Genomic DNA, 23,812 nt, shown 5'->3' with positions numbered 1-23,812 from the left:
ACGGACGGCAGGTGGCGATCCGTATGGAAGGCGGGGATTCGCCTGCACGGTCGGAGCCGCATATGCGGCTCCGCCGCACCAACCAGAATAAGGGCCTTTGTTATTTTGCAAAGACCCCTTACCTGGACTACGTCGCCCTGGGACAGGTGAGTATGGTTTCCTTCCATAGGTTCCCACATGGATTTCTTCGGACTCCGGACCGCCGACAGCATCGCCGACAGGGATGCCGACATGGATACAGACGCCGACACAGACCAGGACATCAGGACCAGGGCTACCTACGGGTTCAAGATAGGTAAGTATCAGTGTGTTTGTGTAATGTATGTATTAAACTTTTATTTTTCACGTGTGACAGTGTGTTTATTGTACTATTTCTTTTACTGTGGAACTACAAGTGCCAGCGGGCCCTTTAATGCACCCGCAGGCTGGGACTTGTGGTTCTCCAAGTCCCAGCTTGCGGGGGAGGCTTGCTGGGACTCATAGTTCACCAGTAAAAGACAATAGTTTTTATTCTATTTTTTACACCATTCCATCAGCCCGATGCCCACCGCCCAGGGGCATCGGGGACAGCACCAGGCTTCAGCCTGGTCAGGTAAGTCCTGGAGGGGGGGACCCCTTCATTGGGGGGGTCCCCACTCCCCCAGGGCCCCTGGCCAGGCTGACTGGTCGGTAGGGTTAATGCTTTGGCCGCGGGACCTTATATAATAAGTGTCCCCCGGCTGTGGCATTACCCTGCTGGCTGGTTTGGCCTGGGGCTGGTTCTTAAAATACGGGGGACCCCTAGTTATTTTGTCCCCCGTATTTTGGGAACCAGCCCCGGACCTGGAGCCTGGGGCTGGTTGTAAAAAATCAGGGAACCCCTATTTGTCGGGTTTCCTGATTTTTTTAATACCAGCCCCGGCTCCTTCAGCCTAGTGCTGGTTACGGCTGTGGGGGGGGGGACCCCATGCCGTTTTTTTTTTTTAACGGGTAAAGGGCTACCCCTTTCCCACTGCCCAAAAAACGGCTTTTAAGCGGGTAAAACACTGCTTTTTACCCGTTTAAAAAAACACGGTATTTTTAAACGGGTACAGCAACCTGGAGCTTTCCCACTGCAGCTGTACCCGTTTAAAAAGGCTAAAAAAACTGCATTTTACCATGTAAAGCCTGCAGTGGGAAAGGGGCATATATTGCAGTGTAAAAAAAAAAACAGCCAGTATTTACCCTGCGCAGAAACAAAATCAACTCACCCAAATGTAACTCTCTCTGCACATGTTACATCAGCCCCACCTTTAGTGCACATGTTTTTGTCCATTAGAGAGAAAATTGCTTTTGCAAGTGAACCAGAATCAGGCTCACAGTACACTCTACTCCAATCATACCAGAGATTCCGTTGTCAAATTGCTGGCCTAGGACAACTGTGACATACCATGATGATATCTTTCATAATGGTTGGTACAGTGTATTAGGTAACAAAACAGAAGGAATTTATGCAAATTGCGCTCCTGGGCAACTTGTGACCCTACAGTTATTTTAAATCAAACAAAATATGTACACAGTACAGAACACAATGTAACATACCGTTTTCTGATGTCAGTGATTTCAGATGAGAGGCAAATAAATATTACAATGTGTATAGAAAAACTAGTAAGCACGCTCAAAGCAAATACATTGGGCGGTATTCAATGACCTGAATCGTTGGTCACAGCGATTCAGATTTTACATTCGCCAGCCATTCACCGGTTTTTTACGTCGATTCGCCAAGCGTCGGGAGTCGCCGGGACTAGCTGTGTCACCCTATTCAACGTGGCTGAGAATCGCCGCCCCCAACGGCGATTCTCAGCCAATCCGGCGTTTCCCTAAACAGCTTCAGTACTGTAAGAAATTGCAGTGAAATGCAAGAAAAATGCAAATTACCCTGAAAAAACGTTTCCAATACAGCAGACTGCAAAAGCTGTGTAATCTCCTCAAAGGCCAAACGAAGGAGTGAGGTGGGGAGGAGAATCATGGGTAAGTGAGGTGCACCATGGGTAAGAACAGTGCGTTGTGGGAGAAAAAAAAAATACCAGAAAAAATTAAATATATATTTGTATAGCACTTCTACGACCATCACATCACACAAGGGCAGCAAATAATAATACATTACACTTGCAGAGTTAAATTGAACACTTAAAACCAATTATTTCACAGGTTCCGATAAAAGTTCACCACAAAAAGATGACGAGGGACACTCGGTGAGGAACGGCGATATGAACCAAGAAATAAGAATCGCCAACTTCTCATTGAATACACTTTTGGCGATTCCCGTCGACTACCGGCGAATCCCCATGAAAATCCCTATACACAAAAACCGGCGATTTGAAAAGAATAACATTTGCCGATTGGTGCTTCATTCACCGGTCGTCATCGGCGAATAGAAGACGTTGAATAGGGTGATTCGCTTTTTTAGCTCAAAAAATCGCCGGCACACACGAAAAAAACACAGAATCGCCATAAAACTTGGCGATTCTGCCTCATTGAATACCGCCCATTGAAAGCTAGTCTGCTACCTTGTGATAGCCTCTGTGTTTGTGCATGTGTGAGAAAGAAAGAGATGTAGTTTCACTCACTGTCAACAGATGACAGTGTTTCGGAAACACACAATCAGACACTAGATATATAGATGACTAGTAAGTCCGCTCAAAGAAAATGCTTTGAAACTCGTTGAAAATCACTGCCCTAGAGGATATAGTAAAATATATATTGCACAGAAAGAGCTTTCTGTGTGATATCTTTTACTATATATTCTTGTGTCTACAATCAATATCATTAACGATGTGGCAGGAGCTTTCACCCTTAACCCGGGTTGCCCATTACACAGAGGATGACCCAGGTTTAACCCGTCTTATAAGGTTATAAGTTTTGGTGCTTTACACCGCACCACAACCCAGGTTGATACGTCTTCAACCTGGCAATAACCCGGGTCAAGGATGTGGTGTAAAAGGGGTATTATTTACTCCTCTTGAACAACCCCAGAAATAGACCACTCACAATTCTGTCCAGATCTCTCCATCCAGATGGTGCCCACCACCCACCGCCTCTCCTATACACTCCTCACTCCTCACTCCCATTCCCAAAACTTTCAGACAATGACAGACAATGTCTAGGTCGACACCAAAAGTCAGCATGAACTAGGTTGACATTGATAAAAGGTTGATACGATCAAAATGTCGACATGGCTGTGGTCCACACATGAAAATATTGACATTTTTCCTAATTTTTTTTTTATTTTTCCACACTTCTGTGTCGATTGTGATTGGTAAATTGTCCTGAAGCATTGTGTGCAGTGTAAGGGTATGCGGTACACTAATTGGGGGTCCATGTGCTAAGCTGTCAACATTGTTTAAAAAAAGTGAAAAATTCATGTCGACCGTTCATGGGTCGACCTTTTCCATGTCAACCTTTTGCCAACATGTCGACATTTTGCTGTCTACCTAGACATTGGGGTTTATTCCGAGCTGTTGCAAACAGCAGTTTTTGCAAACTTTCACAAAACTGTGACCTGTGGGGGAGGGAGGTAGACTGCCCAGCACAGGGCAAATTCTCCCCACTTGCCCAGTGATGTTGAACCCAGGGTAGCCATGTTTTGGGTCACAATAGCTGTGTGTGACATGCAGCCACCACACCCCTCCATGGAGCTCCCAGAAAGTGCCACGACCCGGCCCAGCACGCCGCATTGCTGCCACCTCAGGGCATAAAATGTGATCAAGTGTTCATGTACACCCAATGGCAGTTGTCCAAAAATTGTGCACAGGTCTGAATTAGGTTTATTGTCTGCGAGTTATACCACACCCAGCATATCCCTGCCTGTTTCATTCCTTCCATTAAGCTTAGTTTACTGAAGGCCCCCATACACTACTACGAGGTATTGCATGTGTACTGCCACAGGTTTCGACACCTCCAGATCCGATGCGATCCGCACAGGACTGTACACATCGGTCAGATTCTGAGGTAAAACGCATACGATTTGCCACTTTTCGCACAAAGGGCAGTATTCAATGCTCCCGATTCACCATTTTTTTTGGGGGGGGGGCAAATCGGGCAGTTTTCACTCCCTGCGGTGAACCTTTTTCAATGAAAATCTGATTCACCGAAAGTGAACAGTGAATGCCGGCCACTTCTCCATTTCATGCTCGCTGCAATTCGCTGGTGTATTTCAATGGGGTTTTCACTGGGATTCGCCAAGAGTGTATTCAATGCTAGGATGGAGAACTGCTTTCAGCGTGATTTTCGCCATGATTCACCGTTTTGCATTCAACATCTTTTTAAGGTGAACTGGAATGTGATCTTTTAAAAGAAAGGTTTTTTTTTTTTGGCATTAAAAAAAAAATCAGAAATTTTATACTGTGAAGGGGCATGCTATTTTTATTTATTTTTAAATTTTCGTATTTTTTTTTTTTTACACATTCGCCTGCAGGGGGCAGAGAGCCACTCATTAAATATTCACTTCACACTGGTCCTGCTCATTACATATGCATGAGTGAAACCAGTGCAGCGGCTACCTACCCGTGACTTCTGCCAGCTCTCTGGGGGGGGGGGGGGGGGGGGTGCAGCTTCTGCTGCCTGTGTCCCCAGGAGCCCCCTCCACCCCCCACCCCCCACATTCTGGCGCAGGCAGGGAGGCTTCCATCTCCCTGCCTGCCGCTGTCCCCCGGCTCCCTGCGGCAGGTTAAAAATCGCCGTCAGGGGCAACGAGCCCCTGAGGCGTTGAATAGGGTGACAGGGAGGGCTGGCAGCGAATGCTTCAGCACTCCGGAACCCTGCGAATGTGCAGCGAATCCTAAACATGATTCGCTGCACATAGAGTAATTTATCATTCAATACTGCCCAATATATTGGCCCAATGGGTCAAAATGGTGTGGAAAAGGGTCATATGGTATAAGAGTATGATATGTACATGCATGTAATCATATTTACACTTGTATAATGTATACGCATATTGGTCTTCATGTACTATACCCCTCTGTACAGAGCAGCAAACCTTTGTGGTTAATAATAATAATAATAACTAATTTGAATATTAATAAATGTGGAGAAAAATTAGAACTCATTTTAAGTATGTATGTGCTCCGCCTGCAATTTGCAATAGTTCAGACTCCTCCGATAAGATGATAAATTTGACAACGCAAATGCCTTTGCTGTGGCTTCAGTGCAGCACATTGCTTGTCAAATACTTCCAGGAGCTTTCCATATAAACAATTACCTGAACCTGCTGTGCAATGAAAAGGGATTAAGAGAAATCTGATCTGTGCTTCTATCATCCCAAATCTATGCCAACAAATAAATTCCTTGCATAAGATAAGTTGGCAAACTCTGCTTTCACTGACAGCTACAGTACTATGGCAATAACATACATATCACACACAAGACACCATCACCTGTCTCTTGGGAACATACATACATGTCGCATGGAAGGCGCAAATAAAATGAATAAACCAACAATTTGCTTGTTCATTTAAATTTTAACCTTTTCATGACATTCCAGTAGAGGTGAACTTGAAAGAAAAATGTACTTTTTGCCATTTTCCCCTAGTTACCAGGTTCATTAATTACCAGTGTCATATGGTTGCACAGTGATTAGCATTGTAGTGTCACAGAACTAGGTTCTTTATGTTTGTTTCTATCTGAGATCTTAGCTGCATGGCATGGTAATGCTCTCCTTCTTGTGTTTGTGTCGGTTCTCTGGGTGCTCCAGTTTCCTCTCAGTACTACCAAAAACACATTGGTAGGTTAATTGGCTTCTGACAAAATTAGAAGCTAGTATGTGCATGGGTCATCCCTATTAAAGTCATCATACATTGAGTCGACCACTGAAGGTCGACACAAACATTAGGTCGACAGTCAAAAGATCGACATGCATTTCTTAAAAAAGAAAATGTGTCCCAAATGTCGACATGGTCACCATCAAAGGGGTACTTGTGTAGTATCACGGCTCCCACGATGGGCATCGTACAGGGAAAAATCGCATCGCATGAGATCGCATGCGATCTGATGCGATGCGATGTCATTTTTCACTGAAATTATGGACATGAGTTGAAATCATGTAAAATGCACCCCAATGTCATTCTTCACACTGCACCACCCCCACTATCAACACCAACCCAAAGCGTGGCGAGAGCAGCGAGAGCAGTGAGCCCGCGAGGGGCGGCGGTACGCGTCCTACGACCTTTTCATACCCCCACTATCCACGTCGGCGCGGAGTGTAGAATAGAAAGTGTGGCGAGCGCAGCGAGCCACCGAGCCCGAAGCGTGGCGAGGGGACGCGGATACCTTCACAGGTATCCGTGTCCCCTCGCGGGCTTCACAGGTATCCGGCTGCGCTCGCCACGCTTCGGGCTCGGTGGCTCGCTGCGCTCGCCATACTTTCTATTCTCAACTCCACGCCGACGTGGATAGTGGGGGTATGAAAAGGTCGTAGGACACATACAGCCGCCCCTCGCGGGCTCGCTGCGCTCGCCACGCTTCGGGTTGGTGTTGATAGTGGGGGTGGTACAGTGTGAAAAATGACATTTGGGGTGCATTTTACATGATTTCATGCGATGCGATGCGATTTTTATCAAAAATGCATAAAAACCCGGTAAAATCGCATCGCATGCCACTACATATGGCATGCGATGGCATGCGATGGGAGTCATGAAGGTATACAAGTACCGTTGGCTCAAAAAAAGTGAAAAACTCATGTCGACCTTTTGACTGTCAACCTTCCCATTGCCGACCTAATAACTGTGTTGACATTTCGACCCTGTAACCTCGACCATGTCGACCTATTCCAGGTGTTGACCTAAGCCCTGTTGACCTTTAGTGATCGACCCAATGCATGTCGATGCATATCCCGTGTGCATGTGGTGTAGGGAAATTAGACTGAAAACTAATATATTACCCATATGAGTGCCAAGTAAATGTGTCAAAATAGGGGTGAAAATTGGCAAGCATAACATTGTATTCATCATCGCGACCTGTAATGTTTGCCTTATATAGGAAATATAATCTTTTTACACACATTATTTTATTTTAATTTATATAACAAATGTGAGCGACGCTGGCATTGTAGTGGATATTTTTAACACCTATCACAGAGATGTTGGCACTCATGGGGTTAAAAAATAATAATAATTATTATTATTATTATTGATTGCTATGTATATTATACTGCTTTCACATTGCAGAAATGGGTAATGACACGGTATTCTTAAATGGGACTTTAAAACGGGTCTGAGCCTTGAGACCTTTCACATTGCAGGTGAAAACCGTTTTAAAAATCATTTAATACCATTCAAACATTCAACCCGTTTAACCCCCAAGGGACACGTTTCAAGCCATTGAAATAGAGCTGTTCAAACTGCCAAAAAAACGGCTTTAAAACGTGTAGGACTCTGCTTTTTAACCATGTTGAAATACCGGTTAACTTTAACCGGTAAATCAACTCTGGCACTTTCACATTGCAGCCTTAAACGTTTTAATATGGGAAAAAAACGGCAATATACCGTTTTAAAAGTGCGATGTAAAAGGGGTATCAGAGAACTACAGACAATTATAAGTGTAGCTATCTTTATTTTAGTAATAATGTGTACTAGGTTGTAATTCCCCTTCCTTAATGTAGCAGCCTTGCTGGCATGTACATTTCCATAGATCCACATAACTGTTTCCCAGCATAAAAGTCTGATAACTATAAATACTGACAAAAGAATATGGTTAATTGAGACAATTATCCATTAGCAAAGAGATTTCTTTTTCGAGGCACATTTTATCAAATTGGGTAACGATCAAGAATTATTTAAAACTTTAGCTTTAAATCCATTCTTTTTAAGATACAGGGGCTATACAGCTCAATGACATACTAAACATTTAAACAAAGATGAAGTAAAGGTATATCATATTTACATAAAGAAATTTTCCAAATATAAAAATTACCGAAGAAAGCTTAGTTGATTATTCACACATTTGCTGTAGCAGTCGTGATGTTGGTTTTCCTTGGTAAATGTATTAGCTCCTTTTTTATTGGACTTTTTTAGACAAAATCTGTGTCCTTAAATGTCAGCCATGTGTTAAGTCAGTGGTTCCCAAACTATTTTCAATCATGGCACCCCTAAGTATCAGAACATTTTTTATGACACGCCTAACCCAAACATTTCTAATTGAGAAAATAAGAAATGAATATTAAAGTAAGTAAATTGTGTTTATATATATTCCTTAATGTCAGTTATGTGATGGGGGACAGGATTCACTTCTGTTTGGCCACAATATGCCTATTATATTGGTCATGGAACACCAATCCAGGGCACCCCTGCAAGTCCTCCAAGGCACCCCAGGGTGCCACGGCACACAGTTTGGTGAACCACTGTGTTAAGTTATAGATGCATATTAGTATAATAATTATGGCTGATATCTATTCTACTGATCACAATTATATTTATCATGTGTGGCCGTATAGCATATTATAGCAACAGTAATCGCAATAATATACAAGTTCAAAGGTAATACATAGAAAAGTATCCAGGATAGAGATAAAGAACAGAGTGTTTGAACCCAACTCTTTCTGCTGCCTAATGTCTTCAAAGAGCGATGGGAGGTGAGAGAAGAGCTGGACACGTTGATGAGAATGAAGATAGTGTGTATGGAGGACACTTCTGGCTGTGATGTTAGGGCAGTCCTGATGCAAAAGCATTGTTATGTTTTAAATAATTATTGATCGTTATCCTTCATGATAAAATTGTGCCTACAAAAATAAATCTCTTTGATAATGGATAATTGCCTCTTGCAATTAACAATTTTCTTTTGTGAGTACTAGCTTATTCGATTTCTGGGGGCACCTCCAGCACCAATAGACTGTCTCTTATTACCTATATAGAATAAATTTTCTGACTACTGGTTTAATAAATAAAACATATATAATTGGTTTAATAAATAATACGAATATAATTTGTCCTTGTCCTGTGCGGGATACTCTGTCTTTTATTTTCTGTATGAACTATAAATACTGTACATACTATTGCTCTTTTTATCAGAAGGTACTGTTGCCAAATGCCACACCTGAGGAAATGGTGACGGTTGTTGTGCTGGTAATTTTACTTCGTGTATTGACCTGTATCATAGCGTCCTAGCACAGTGCACAGGATGCAGACTGAAAGATGTAAGCATTTGTGATATATAGAAATACTATATTGTGGGTTATCAAGCAGTGGTTTCCAAACTGTGTGCCTCGGGACCCATGCAGGGGTGCCTCGGGTTGGTGGTTCAGGAGCAATGCAAATTATTTATAGTCATTGCAAGCCAAAACCAGTGCTTGTGGCTGTCAACTATGTGAACAAACATAAGTGAATCCTGTCCCTCCCTAAGGATGACATATAAACACAATTTATTTAATTTAATATTTTCTTTCTAAATTTCTCAATAAGACGGAGGGCTAGATAACTAGGCCCCTATGACATAACTCTAAGAAAAAACTTCTGAGTCTATTAGCAAAAACTTCATCTTATAATTAAGCTTCTTTACCTAGGAAAGATGACAAACATGTTATTATTTTTTTTCTCCACAAACTGACTTATAAGTTGTCAGCTACACGTAATAAATGATCAGCAGTCTCCTCCATTCATTTCTAAATGTCATGCATAACTTCAGTCGGAACATCAAAAAGACAAGGAAATTGACTTAACAAATAAAATGCTTAATGCAGAGACTGACTGGAAATAGGCTGTTACAGAAATATGGTGGGCCATGTACTGTATGTATAAATGATGTGTAATAAAAATAGGGTCTAGTAATATCTACACATACTAGAAAGCCCGCTCAAAACAAATGCTTCGAAAGCCTAGCCTGCTACCTTGTGATTACCTGTGTTTGTGCATGTGTGAGAAAGATGGCAACAGATAATAGTGTCTCAGAGACACAAAATCTCAGACACTAGACACACACACACACACACACACACACACACACACACATCTATATAATATATATATATATATATATGCTATTGTTTTTCTTTTTTCTAGCAAACACTGATGTTGTTTAAGCAGCTTTATTCATCTTATTAAATAGCAATTATCTCTAAGTAAAGATAAGAAGTGAATACTGAGAATTACTTTATATGTATGTCTGAATTAAAGAAGTGCTGTCCCCTTCCCTTCCATACTACAACACACTGGAATTAGGAAGAATGTATAAGCCTTAACAGTGGAGAATATGTATGGGTCTTTATTTTGCTTTACAATGGAGTGGCTGAAAGTTTCATCAGCTTTGCACCCCAAACATTACATACACACACACACACACAGATGTGTATGTTTATACATATCACACAAACACACACACATCATGTACAGTGTTGCATGTCTGCTAGAGCAGAGTTCTGGTAAGGTAGCTGGGCTGTGGCTGTGCCTCTGGCTACACGTGGAAGCAGGTAACCTGGCAGCCAGAGCCCCATACATGGGAGAGGTATATCAGCTGGTGCACAGCCAAAAACACTCAACGAAAGGTGTGTGGGTAGATAAACATCCGAGGGCACGCACCGCGCGCCCATTGGCCGTCCCGGCTGGGGAGATATCAGGCGCTCGGCTGTGAGTGGATAGAGCGTGGGACGTGGGCGGGGCCAGACTCTGTGGGAACCACACGGGGAGAATGAATCACCGAGTTACGTCGGAGGAATGCGGGTGGGCGTGGCCGGGATGCTGCCAGAAGGTGAATGAATGGCAGTTGTGGGTGCTTTGATCCTGTTCCCCCTGTCTCTGTTCACGAGACTATATTAACAGGGAAGGACTAGCCATATGTGTTCTATGCACCTATGTCCCCGAATCCTGATGTCTTCATCATGTCAATCAATATTTAAGAAACGTGTTGTTTTTATTAGTAAAACATTTTTTTTAAAGAGAATATTGGTGCCTAATGCACATTTCAAAAAGCCCCCCCACCCCAAAAAAAAAATGTAAGCGTCCGAACCAAGTTAAACCTAATGACCACTCTCTCAGACACATGAGATGGTAACACTGTGACGGAGACCAGATGTGGTTGGCATAGCTTAGGCCTAGTTGCCTGTCTAATGCTGGAGCGTTATATGCACTGGACGAGAACATTGGGTAGACACCTGTATTTACCATATCAATTTCAGTGTTTTGTAAGATCACTTGCAAGTGGCCTACACTGTATGGTTTGACAATGTCTGTCTGAGATGGTAATAATAATGTGATTTATGCAGGGTAGTTCTATATTACCTGAGTATCTCCTGAATTTCATGAAGCTCTTCCATACTCGTAGAGAGAGTAGCCCAGACTCCTGGATTTATTGTTATTTTAGTCATAAATGGCCCTGCCCATTGCTGTATAATGCAGCAAACTGCTGTGATGAGGCAATTCACGCACCCCTTACCTACTGTACGGTGGTCAGGTCATCCCTTGCATAGCCGTGACATGTGAATTACACAGGTGCTGTGACTGATTAGATCCAGGTTAAAGGGAGATGTGGGGGTAAATGTGATAGGATACGAGAGCAGGAGTAAGCCCAAGAATAGCTATATATATTTTTTTTAAGTGGCAATCATTAACAAGGTAAAACCAGGTTGGTTTGACTTTGTAAATAGCCGATTTAAAAATACGACCATCTTGGATGAACTCCTGCACCTCCGGCTTCTGGCACCAGATGACATTTGCCCCTTGAAGTCAGTCAGCCACAGAATCTGTGTATTTGTATGTGTTCCTTATTAAAGGGATGAACTGTCCGAGTCTGCAGGGGAAGGGGGCTTCCAGCATAGGGCAAGGCCTTCTCGTACGCTGGTTCCATCCCGCGATGTGTTCCGCAGCGAAGCGCTTGCATATGACCTGCAGCTCCCAGGCTACGCAGCCTAGCTGCGAAGCCAGGTGCAGGCCAGCCATATTTGGGGTTGCAGCAGCTGCGCGTTTAGGGCCACTACTGCCGGCTCCCTCAAAACCTCTGTCTCCACCCCCGTTGCATCATTGCTTTGGAACGTAAACTGCTATCACAAAGTGATTTCAGTGATTGCGCACTGGCGCATGCGCAGATGTTTGGAAATCGCAATCTGCAATTTTTGGACATCTGCAAACGAGTCTTACTCCGCCTGCACATGTTACATTTGCCCCACCTGCATTGCAAGATTTTGCTTTTGTGATCCATGCTGAACTAGGCCCTATATCAGGGCTGGGCAACACCAGCCCTCCAGATGTTAATGAACTACACATCCCAGGATGCTTTGCATTAGTTTGAGCATGGCCACATAGCAAAACTAATGCAAAGCATCCTGGGATGTGTAATTCATTAACATCTGAAGGGCCGGTGTTGCCCAGCCCTGCCTTATATCGTTTGACCGGGAGTTCAAGGGAAATTGTCTATATTATATCGGTCGCGCATCGTAAATCTACCTTTAGTAAATAAGCCTTACTGTCCCAGAATAATGCAATTTTTTTAATAATAATAAAGACATATTCACAATGTACAAAAAAGCTCATAAACCTCATATCAATGAGCAACAAATACAATGAACAGTAAGGAAAGTAACATGCGCTTAACAAAATAATAATATAGCGCTGAATTTTAAATCTAGAGGAATAACTGGACATGGGGTGAAATGTAATAGGGTGTGAATTTTAGTAATGTTTTAAAATTGCACTAAATTGCACGTTTCAAATTTTAATGTTTTTTTGTTAAAATCGCAAATGTAAGAGGGTGCAAATTTTTAGACAAAGGCCCTTATTCAGATCTGATCGCAGTACAAATTTTATTCTCAAAATAGGCAAAACCATGGGCCTTATTTTGGTTCATTCTTTCTGACAAAATCCTTCTTAGATGGGCAAAACCATGTGCACTGCAGGTGGGGCAGATTAACATGTGCAGAGAGAATTAGATTTGGGTGGGGTTTTACTTCAAAGTGAGATCTATATTGCAGTGTAAAAATAAAGCAGTCAGTATTTTCCCTGCACAGAAACAAAATTACTCACCCAAATCTAATTCTCTCTGCACATGTTACATCTGCCCCCCCTGCAGTGCACATGGTTTTGTCCATCTAAGAAGGATTTTGTCAGAAAGAATGAACCAAAATAAGGCCCCATGTGCACTGCAGGTGGAGCAGATGTAACGTGCAGAGAGAGTTAAATTTGGGTGGGGTGTGTTGAAACCGAAATCTAAATTGCAGTGTAAAAACAATTCAGCCAGTATTTACCCTGCACAGAACAAATTTGTACTGATCAGATCTGAATAAGGACCAAAGTCTGAATTCGCATGCATTTTAGTGGGATATTTAATAAGGAAAAAGTGCGACATACTTACCTTATCCAGCGATGTCCTCTCTGTCGCTGCTGAAAGCCGCCGAGTGAGCAGCCTCTTTTACAGCAGACATGGGCATGCCCGTAGACGGGGATCCCAGGATGGGTGAAGCCTGGGGGGAACCCTTTTATTGGGGGATCCCCACTACCCCAGGTACCCCATCCAGGACTGACCAGCCACGGTGGTCATGGTATGGCCGGGGGACCTTACTCAAAAAGTGTCCCCAGCTGTGGCTGGCTGTTGGATCCCAGTGCTGTTCCAAAATATGGTGGACCCCCAGTTTTTTGTCCCCTGTATTTTTGAAACCAGGACCGGCTTGCCCCACTCTCTGGGGGGCCCTGAGAAAGACGCAATTTCTGGGACCCTCCCGGCCTGTCTAGGGGGGTAGGCAACCCTGAAGTTAATTAGGTTCCCAACAAAAATGAACCCTAGTGTGAAGTTCTGTGCGTATACATGTGGTACATTGTAGGCATCGCTTGGGCACAGACTGTTTTCTGTAAAGGGCTACAGAATATGTGTGAGCTATACTGTTAATAAATAATAATAAAAAAAATATACACTGATTAGATTATCTAGAAGTCCTATGCCAAACCAGTGTTCTTAGTACAATAAGTCTAGTGTGTATAAAGCATTGTGTGCAAAAATGAATTAATGGAGATAGTAATACATTCCAATGCTTGTACTCATACACTGATGACTAATAGTGTATAGGAACATGTGAGCAGCGACTTGGTGTTAACTCTAAACACAGCAACAAGGGGAGATATAGGGGGAAATTTACCAAAATGGATTCGTAGAAAAAAGGTGTATTCGTAGGGAGAAATACACCTTTTTTTTACGAATTTGTATTTTCGGGATTTTCTATCCCCAAAATACAACAATTCGTAGTCCTAGGGATGGAACATTCGTATTTGTATTTACAAATACGAATGTCTACACCATCGTTAGGATACGACAGAAATCACCATTCAAAAGAATGGTGGTTCCTGATTTACCAAGCAGCCGTATAGAAAATACGGCTGCTTTTGTCCACGAAAATATGGCAGAAAAATAGAACACCATTTTCCTGTCGTATTCTCGTTTAAGCCTGCACGGATCAGTCAGATCCATGCAGGCTGCGGTGTAAAAATAAAATAAATAAATAAAAAAACGGCGTGGGGTCCCCCCCACAGCCAAAACCAGCACCAGGCTGACAGAGCCGGGGCCGGTAATTAAAAATCAGGGAACCCGACAAATAGGGGTTCCTGATTTTTAACAACCAGCCCCAGGCTCCTGCTCTGGGGCTGGTTCCCAAAATACGGGGGACAAAATGAGTAGGGGTCCCCCGTATTTTAAGAACCAGCCCCAGGCAAAACCAGCCAGCAGGGTAATGCCACAGCCGGGGGGATACTTTTTATGCAAGTCCCCCCGGCCAAAGCATTTAACCCTACCGACCAGTCAGCCTGGCCAGGGGCCCTGGGGGAGTGGGGACCCCCCCAATGAAGGCCCCCCCCCCTCCAGGACTTACCTGACCAGGCTGAAGCCTGGTACTGTCCCTGATGCCCCTGGGCGGTGGGCATCGGGCTGATTCAAGTGTAAAAAAAAAGATTAAACTATTGTTTTTTACTGTGGCACTACAAGTGCCAGCAAGCTGGGACTTGGAGAACCACAAGTCCCAGCCTGCTGGGCATTAAAGGGCCCGCTGGCACTTGTAGTTCCACAGTTAAAAAAATAGTACACAAAACACACTGACACAAATTTTAAATAAAAGTTTAATACACACATCACACACACACTGATACTTACCTATCTTGATCCCGTCGGTAGGTCGCTGGCTCCGGTGTCGGCGGCTCCGGTGTCGGCGGCTCCGGTGTCGGCGGCTCCGGGGTCGGCGTCCTGTCTGAAGAAAACCCATGGTGGACCTGTGGAAGGAAATCCTACTCACCAGGTCCTCCGTGGATGGTCTTGTGTCTTCTGTCTTCTTTTCCAGGGCTTATTTCTTTATCTTCTTTCTTCTTTCTTTACGCTGCCGGGACTTTCAGAGCTTCAGAGATGTTTCCTCCTCGACGTCTGGACTAAGAATGAATTCTAGCCAATCAGGAGCCGCCTAGCGGCCAATCAGGAGCCAGTAAAGTCGGCTCCTGATTGGCTAGAATTCATTCTTAGTCCAGACGTCGAGGAGGAAACATCTCTGAAGCTCTGAAAGTCCCGGGAGCTGCCGGCAGCGTAAAGAAGAAGAAAGAAGATAAAGAAATAAGCCCTGGAAAAGAAGACAGAAGACACAAGACCATCCATGGAGGACCAAACTTCTTTTTCGTGCTAAATTCTGAAAGATTATTAGTTTGGTTTGCTGCCTGTTTCCACAATACCCCTGTTGGCTGATGGGAGTTAGAAAAGATACGAGAACAAGTCCATAACTTAATGTTATTCTCTTTATTGAAAGTATTTTAAGACAAAACGTGCTGTTTTCACCCGACGTGTTTCGCCCAACAAGGGGCTTCCACAGGGGTATCAGCTACAAAGCATAAACAAATATTATACACATAATTAATGTTAATTAATAATTAATCTGTTTATGTATTAATTATGTGTATGATATTTGTTTACAAATATCAAAGAAGGCTGCGAAGTGGTAAGAACTTTCATGACAATGAGTGGGTTATTCGACACAGACTATGTTGACTTTTGCATTTTGTTGTTGCAGTTTGTGCTTACAAAGAATTTTTTCATGTTCAACTGGTGTTTTTATTTGCAGGGCAAGGGATGTTCTATGGGGGCAGCAGTGGCTCCAGTTCTAGCGAACATCTATATGTTCCACATGGAACAAAAAATATTTTTTGATCAAATAACTGTAAATGAGTACATCACAGCATACGTCAGATATATAGATGACGTGTTTTTTGCATGGTCTGGAAGCAAAAACCAGCTACTAGAATTTATTGAAACCCACAATAACACCAACTGCCCTGTAAAATTCACCATCCGTATGGACATGTCCCATATCGACTTCCTGGATGTCGACATATCACGTAGCCCAACAGGGTTAGTCACCAAAGTTTTTTATAAGCCAACCGATCGTAACACAGGTCTCCACATAGACAGCTGCCATCCCATTCCTTTAAAAATGGGACTCCCGTATTCTCAGATGATTCAAGCGAGACGCATCAATTCTGAGAGTACGGGAGCAGAGGTACAACTTGAAAACCTTATAGATAAATTTGTTGAACGTGGTTATGACCGGGAGACTTTGATTAACACTAAAAATAAAGTAATGAGATTGGAACGGCCCTCTCTGTTGGAGAAAAGGTCAAATACGGACCCCACTGATAAGCAAAGATTACCATGGGTCTGTGAATATAACATTAAATCCAACCAGGTAGCCAATATTGTAAAAAATCAATGGTCATTATTAAGAACTGATAACACTTTACCGTTCACAAAAACATCTTTAATGCCCTGTTACACACGAGGACCCAATTTACACGATCTGCTTGTCAAATCAGATGTTACCAGACGTACTACAAAGGGACACTTTCTGATGCAGCAACCAGGCTGCTTCAGATGTGCATGTGTCACTTGTCAATTTATGATTAGTGGCAACACATTTAACCACGCGCATATGGGCAAACAGATTAAAATTAAACAACATCTTACTTGTAATAGTTCGTATGTAATCTACCAGTTATTATGTCCGTGCGGTCTTGCCTACATAGGTAAGACACAGTGCAAATTCAAAGAGAGAATGGCGGGTCACAGGTCAACTATCCGTGCAGCATTGACTGCGGGGAGTAGTGAGCATCCTGTGGCCCGTCATTTTGTAGAAAAACGTCATCCCCTATCCAGCCTCCGCTATCGTATGATAGATCAAGTAGAGAAATCCATTAGAGGAGGAGACCGCAATAGAGCTCTGCTCAAACGAGAAGCAGAGTGGATTTTCCAGCTAGATGTTATAGCACCAAAGGGGTTAAACGAGTATCTATCGTTTTCAGCATTTTGAATCCGTCATTCAATTGTTAATAGGAATGTATATTGTATTTGAATGTGCTTTACACACTATTGCTTGGATACTGTTGCATCAACTGCCTTGTTTGTTTACTGTTGCATTTTATGATTTTATTTTAATTTTCCACTATGAGTTATACACTTCATTTGAATTCCACAAATATGTCGGGCACCCTTATGAATAATTTTTCGATTGTTTGTAAAGATAATTTTTTTGAATTTTTTTTGACATTGTATATGTATACATACTTTGTGCACATGTAATTTTGATTGCTTACTATATTATATTTATTGCAATATGTCTAATGTCACAGCATTTGTAAATGTATGCACAATATGTGTACTAGTTTACTCAGTTTAATTGGGTGCTAGTGCAATGTAATCAAGTGAACAGCCGATGGATGACGTCACCCAGCACCGCCCAGCGGTGGGAGGCGGCCATAGGCTGTTTCACACATGGTGTTACTATTTAAGGCCAGCTATGAATATCATACTCTGTATCCTGAAGATAGTGCATAAAATAAAGCACTGACACGTTGATATACAGACACTGTACTGTCTATTTTTCTTTTTGAAAGAACTGAGTGCCTCGCCTACCACGAGATATATATATATACATATATATATATATATATACTGTATATATTTATTCATTTTTTGTAAACTTTTGTAGGCTAAATTATAGTATCTGCCTAGCTTAGCAGTCTAAATTTACATTTAGTGATAACAGTGGCGGGGTCATGTTTATTATACAGCAACTCTGTGCTTTGCTGGTGTTGTACTACTCAGACCTACACAGGGAGTAGACAGACATTGTACATTATCATTATGTGGTTGCATTACACACACACAGTAGGAAGTTGTAAAGCTGGTTTATTGCTAGATGAGTTTTGTAATAAACTGAACAGGAAAAACTTTCCTTTCTTAAATTGTACTAGCACATGGCTTATGTAGTATATATATAGGCTACACATACTGTAGCTATAATATCCCTCACAGCATAATCAGGGAATAGTTTCTGCTACTATATTGCATACCTCCCATCATTGTGCTGTGCAATCCCGGTTGAGAGAAACAGGGCCTTACTTTGTGGGGGTGTGGCCAAGTGCATGGTGGGGTCTAGATCTCCAGGAGCTGATAGACTGCCACCTCACTCAATGGACAAGTTACAGCATCCATTGCATACAAGTGCGCAGCATCAATTTACCACAGTGTTCTAGCAACTTATCCGCCAGCCTCGGGACACTGGTATTACAGGTGGTACTGTGTTGATAAGCAGAATAGCAGCTGTAGATGTCTCCAACTCAGAATCAGGCCAATAGTATATTCCATCTGAACTGATATAGTTGCTCGGAGGGAAGTTGATGTTTGATGCCCCCTTTTTTTAAAAAAAAGTGTGTGTGTGTATATGGAATGGGATCGTTTTGCCGATGAACACAAATTCGAGTGTATTTATGTCGACCCCGTTAGTTCGATAGGATAGTTTTGTCGAATGTGTATACATCGAACGTAGCATGTAATCGAACCAATAAATTTTGAAGCATGGTAGATCGAATGTTTAAAATATCGAACGGTTACAGGTCGAATTGTCTCTATGTCGAACCTTTAAGGTCGAACAGTAAAGTTGTCGACCGTTGTAATGTAGACTACTCAATTTATCGAAGATTGCACCAATCGTTGTTTCTTTACATCTCCAAAAAAATACTCCAACTGTGGAGTTTTTTGGGATTGTTTTACAGATTATTTGAGGACGACTCTTCTTTGCTGTGAGATAAAAGTCAGTGGTCAGGGTCAGACTCATGAGATTCTGCTGCATGCAGAATCAGGGTTCACCGCTGGGTCCTATCTTGCAGAAACGGCAGATGCACTGTTGCTTGCCACAGCGCAGGCTAAGTGGTACCAGATGGGACCCTTTCTGTCCCCTAAAGCAGGTGATAGCCCAAATTGTAGCAAGAAATGGGGCTTGATCCTATTACAGTATGTGCGAGTCAATGATTGGGAGTTTATTTCATGAAACTTGCAGACTATACACAAATACGAGTACCAAAAAAATGCAGCATGCAGCTAGAAATGGCAATTCCCAATAGTCGCAGCGAGGGTGTGCAATTTCTCTACAAAATGCGGTCTAGGAGGAGAAAATGAAAACGTGGGGAGACCTTCCTGGACCCCAAAATATAAAATTTCATTTAATTATAAAGGCATAATAAAACATACATAAAAAAAGAAATAGGTGCTTTTGGGGTAGTTTGAGGTAACTTTCAATGTTTGAGGCTTCTAATTCGTTTGTAGAGCTAATTATTACCTGAACAGTCACTCTCAGTTATCCCCGCTTTATTCAAGAAGTGTAACATTACAAAATAATGTATGTGTTGTTTCAAAATATGTGCTTTTGGGTTAATAATTTCGATATACAGAGGCGGAACTACCATTGGTGCATTGCATAGGGGGCCCTGAAGACTAAGGGGGCCACTGCTGCCCAAACCAGGCATGAGTTATCCTCTGGCCCTTCCGCAGACCATTTTGACCAATGTTGGATGAGTTGCACAGTGCAAAGAGCAGGATGGGCCCAGCCTCCTGAGGGACCTGGCCCTTACCTTAGAGAGTGCCGGACTGGTAGCAGAGTACTGACACCTATGAGCGCTTATGATCACAGTCACATGCTGCCTTGAATTAAAAGACAGCACTGTCAGATCGTGTCTGTCTGAGTGCATAACTGAGGACAGCAAGCGGGTGATGGCCCTGTCACAGAAAGGGCAGGGCAAGGGACACTGTGTTCCTGCCTCCACTAAGGTACATGCCCTCTGTCCTCTGCACCGTGCAGGATATTGTGCTTGTTACCATAACTTTCTGTCTTCCCCTGTTACCCACTATTTCTCCCTGTCACACTCTGCCTCTCTGCCTTACACTGTCACCCTGTGTTGCATATTGTGAACTTGGGGTGGAAGAGTGGGGCCTAAATTATATTTTTGCACCTGGGACCACAACTTACAAGCTCTGCCACTGGTCATATACATCAGTTATGAACATTATCTAAAGGTTAAGACAGGATTGCCAGCACCTGTGGTAAAACACCTTTCTTATCAATGACCTAGCTCCCCACAGGTGATGGCAATCATACATAACCAGGGACATCCAGGAAGAGAGCATTTTCACCCTGAAGGAGAGGGTCAGGTAGGCAACCCTGGGTTAAGACTGTTTGGACATCACCACGTGTCCCTGGCTAGAGAAGATTTACTTTGCTGAGAGACATGCACCAGTTGCAGGACTGAGGATTGACCTGCTAGGCAGCAGCCAATACAGACCAGCTGACAAACTTACAGGCAGGTACAGGTCAGAAATCAGGGCTGGCAGCCCAGATTGAGAATTAATATAAAGGCCAAATGTCAGGATCACAAAGCGTTAGGGATGGTCAGGAAACTAGCCAAGTTGGTGAAGGGCAGACAAAACAGCAACGTAGGCTTCAGCTTACAACAGCAGGCAAATTCACGCATGTTGCTCAGCCACAGTTTAAAATCTGGTGTCTGCTGTGGTCAAATGGAAACATATCAACAAACCTCCATTTGGCTGCTGCTGGCAGCCCAGCACTGGCTGTCTATAACTCCCTGCGCTGCAATCCACAGCAGGTGATGGGGCCCAGGGATGAATTCCTTTTCTTGTGCTCCGAGTCCTGCTGTGCATTTCAGTCCCCGGCAGGAGGGAGGGAGAACGGAGAAGAGACGGGCTGTAAAGATTTATTCTGCCCCTACCGTGTACGGAGATATGTTTACGATGGGGGGGGGGACCAAATGACCATAAACCCCAGTTTCGGCCCTGATGAGAGTTGGTATTAGCGCTTGCTATGGTGTGGTAGCAGTCATGCCCTTGCAAATTCCTTGGTGGTACCCCAGCTGCAACAAACAATTCAGGAGATTTAGGGGAGAAGTGATAAAGTACGAATGCACAGAGGACTAGATCAATCAGAATAAGGACCTAAATGTGGTAGAAGCTGGTACAGCTCTGTCCCTTACACTGCATGATGCGGTGGCAGCTCTATTGATCATATTATATTCCAGTTCTATTGTTGTCATAATTTAAGGCACTTGCCACGAGGAGGGGGGGGGGGGGGAGTTCTGGGCAACCAGAACCCCCTCCCCTGCGTTTGCCTATGGAGGCAGAGCACTGGAGTGGGGACAGAGCTGCGCTCGCCACGCTTCAGGCTCGGTGGCTCGCTGCGCTCGCCACACTTTCTATTCTCAACTCCACGCCGACGTGGATAGTGGGGGTATGAAAAGTTCGTAGGACGCGTACCGCCGCCCCTCGCGGGCTCGCTGCGCTCGCCACGCTTCGGGTTGACGTTGATCGTGGGGTGGCGTTAACAATTCGGGTGGCCATTATACACTTCAGGGTGCCTATTTGGCCACTGTGGCCCAATTAACATTTTTTCCTATGGAAAAATCGGGTCAATTGAGGCATTGAACAGGAAAATTGGGTCAATTGAGACATTTAACATTGTTCTCTATGGGAAATCGCGGGCATCTCGTCGGTCGCATCGCACCCGATTTTTTAGTGCATTCAATGCCCGAGATGCCCGAGATTTTTTACTAACGATGCCCACGATCAAAATCGTGGGCGCCGTTCTAAGTAAAGAGTACCAAAGAAACTTCCTAAACCCAACACAAAATCACTACTCAAAATGGAACAACATCCAATTTAATTTCAAAATTTAATTCAAAATTGTGTATTAATAAATGAGCGATTTTGGCTTTGATTTAATTTCATTTGATTTAAATCGACCATAAAATCTAATCTAAAATCATGCATTAGAACATTTACCCCTTGGTTGTAATCATAAATGAAACAAACATTAGGACCCCAAACTAGAATAAATTGTCCACTAAATATTTATTTTTGAATGTCTTTTATTTACTTAGAGATGCAGTAAAAGTAGTTTGACAGGTGTAGCGCATAACATTTTTATAACTTACATTCGATATTAAATCAGATATTAATATAAACCATATGATATAACTGTGAAATTGGTAAAATGTTCAATTAATTGTATATGAATGCCTCAGTAATAGACATGCAGATAGAGCGTACACGCTACATAACTGTTTTTTTACATACTGTACAAACTGAAACTACAGTTACAATGTAAAATAAAGCGTAAAATGCAAAATGAAAAACCCATGAAAAATAAAAAGACAAAAACTTTATTTAAAAAAATAATAATATTAAGTACATAGTACTGATGAACAAGGAGTGGCAACTTCTTCCAGTCCAAATATTAATAAGGCATTTCTGTCTAATAAATCCATATGCATTAAATTATTTTGAAGATCTGTACTACGAATCAATGAAAGCCTTCTGAGTCTATTGATAAATACTTATGTGTTTATATAGCCATAACAGCAATAATAAAAAAGCATAAGCGGCAAGATAAAGCTTTAGCAATTTTTGCTCTGCACCATTGAAAATAGAATGGAACATAAGGAACTCCACGAGTCCCCACAATATTCTTTGGCTAGTTTTTGGTTGTCACGGACTTCTGTATCCTCCACACAGTCATTACTTTTCTCATCGGTGAGTTTCGTTGTTGGTACGACGTGTCCATGGTGATTTTCTTCCTGGTCTGGTGCTGGGACTTTGGTAGTGACGTAACTCAAGTGAGCCTCTTTTGGGCCTGTTTTGCATACCTTAGATTTAAGGACAACTTTCTGTTCATGGCATATGTTTTTCTGTTTCCTTAAAGCCCGTGTGATTTCTTTCCAGTAGGATTTTTTGTTTGCGGCATAACTTGTGCATGCTGTGGGGTTTCCTCCAAAGATGCAGGACACTTTAGCCCCGCCTTGGGTGCACTGAACATTGAGGGACACAGTCTCTGTGCCGGATACGGACCAAACACATTCTGCTTTGTCTTTGCTGACAAATTTGCCTTGCTGTGAGCCATTCCCCCCTTTAGCCCCTTGCCCTTTACCGTTACGGGTGGGAGGTTCTTTTCCTTCTTCTTTAAGTTCCCCCCGTTGCTTCTGATTTGCAGTTCCTTCCCTGTTTTTCTTTCCTTCTCGCAGTTTATTTCCTTCCACCAGTAGAGTCTGGAATATAAGGATGGTCATGATGCTAAGGAGCACAATCCTCAGCAGCCTCATGGTGTATTATTTGGGTCCCTGAAATAAGCAGAAATTAATGATACAGTGATAAATATGACAATTTTTCCATCATTAATCACATATACTATATGACATTTAACACTAATTTTCTATCACTACTTGCTGGAATAATCTTTAGCACTCATGTTGGATCTTTTATTACAGACTTAAGCCGTGTACACACAGTGATGTATGGCCAAGCGATTTTGGCTAGATTATCAAAGTCGTCTAGAAGGTTAGCCAATATCACACAGTGTGTACACTGCGGGCGATAGGGATGGGCGGCCCTGCGGCATTGCTATCGTCTGGTGATATAGACGGTGCAGGCAAGTCAAATTTGACTAGCCGCATGTCTGTGTGTATTTGGCCTATGTCCAAATACACACATAGCCAAAATCGCTTGGTGCACTAAGGCA

At 42.8% G+C, this 23,812-nt stretch overlaps 1 protein-coding gene across 2 annotated transcripts; it reads right to left on the bottom strand.

Annotated features, from left to right (window-relative positions):
- Window positions 1-22,694: 22,694 nt before the first annotated feature.
- On the bottom strand, window positions 22,695-23,396 carry FGFBP1 (fibroblast growth factor binding protein 1). Of its 2 annotated transcripts, XM_083156403.1 has the most exons (2): window positions 23,225-23,396; window positions 22,695-23,182 (listed from the first exon to the last, which is right to left on the bottom strand). In XM_083156403.1, exons 1-2 carry the CDS (start codon window positions 23,394-23,396, stop codon window positions 22,695-22,697), a joined length of 660 nt encoding a protein of 219 aa, XP_083012529.1. The 2 variants fall into 2 exon arrangements, with proteins under 2 accessions (XP_083012529.1, XP_083012520.1); XM_083156394.1 differs by having other exon boundaries at window positions 22,695-23,396.
- Window positions 23,397-23,812: the final 416 nt, after the last annotated feature.

Source organism: Crinia signifera, chromosome 1 (genome assembly GCF_055691185.1).
Source record: "Crinia signifera chromosome 1, ASM5569118v1, whole genome shotgun sequence".
NCBI classification, from domain to species: Eukaryota; Metazoa; Chordata; class Amphibia; order Anura; family Myobatrachidae; genus Crinia; species Crinia signifera.
The sequence above is the reverse complement of the archived record's forward strand: the minus strand, read 5'-3'. Positions and strand labels throughout refer to the sequence as shown.

Coding starts and splice junctions, on each gene's coding strand:
- FGFBP1 (XM_083156394.1), bottom strand. CDS start 23,396: ATGAGGCTGCTGAGGATTGTGCTCCTTAGCATCATGACCATCCTTATA.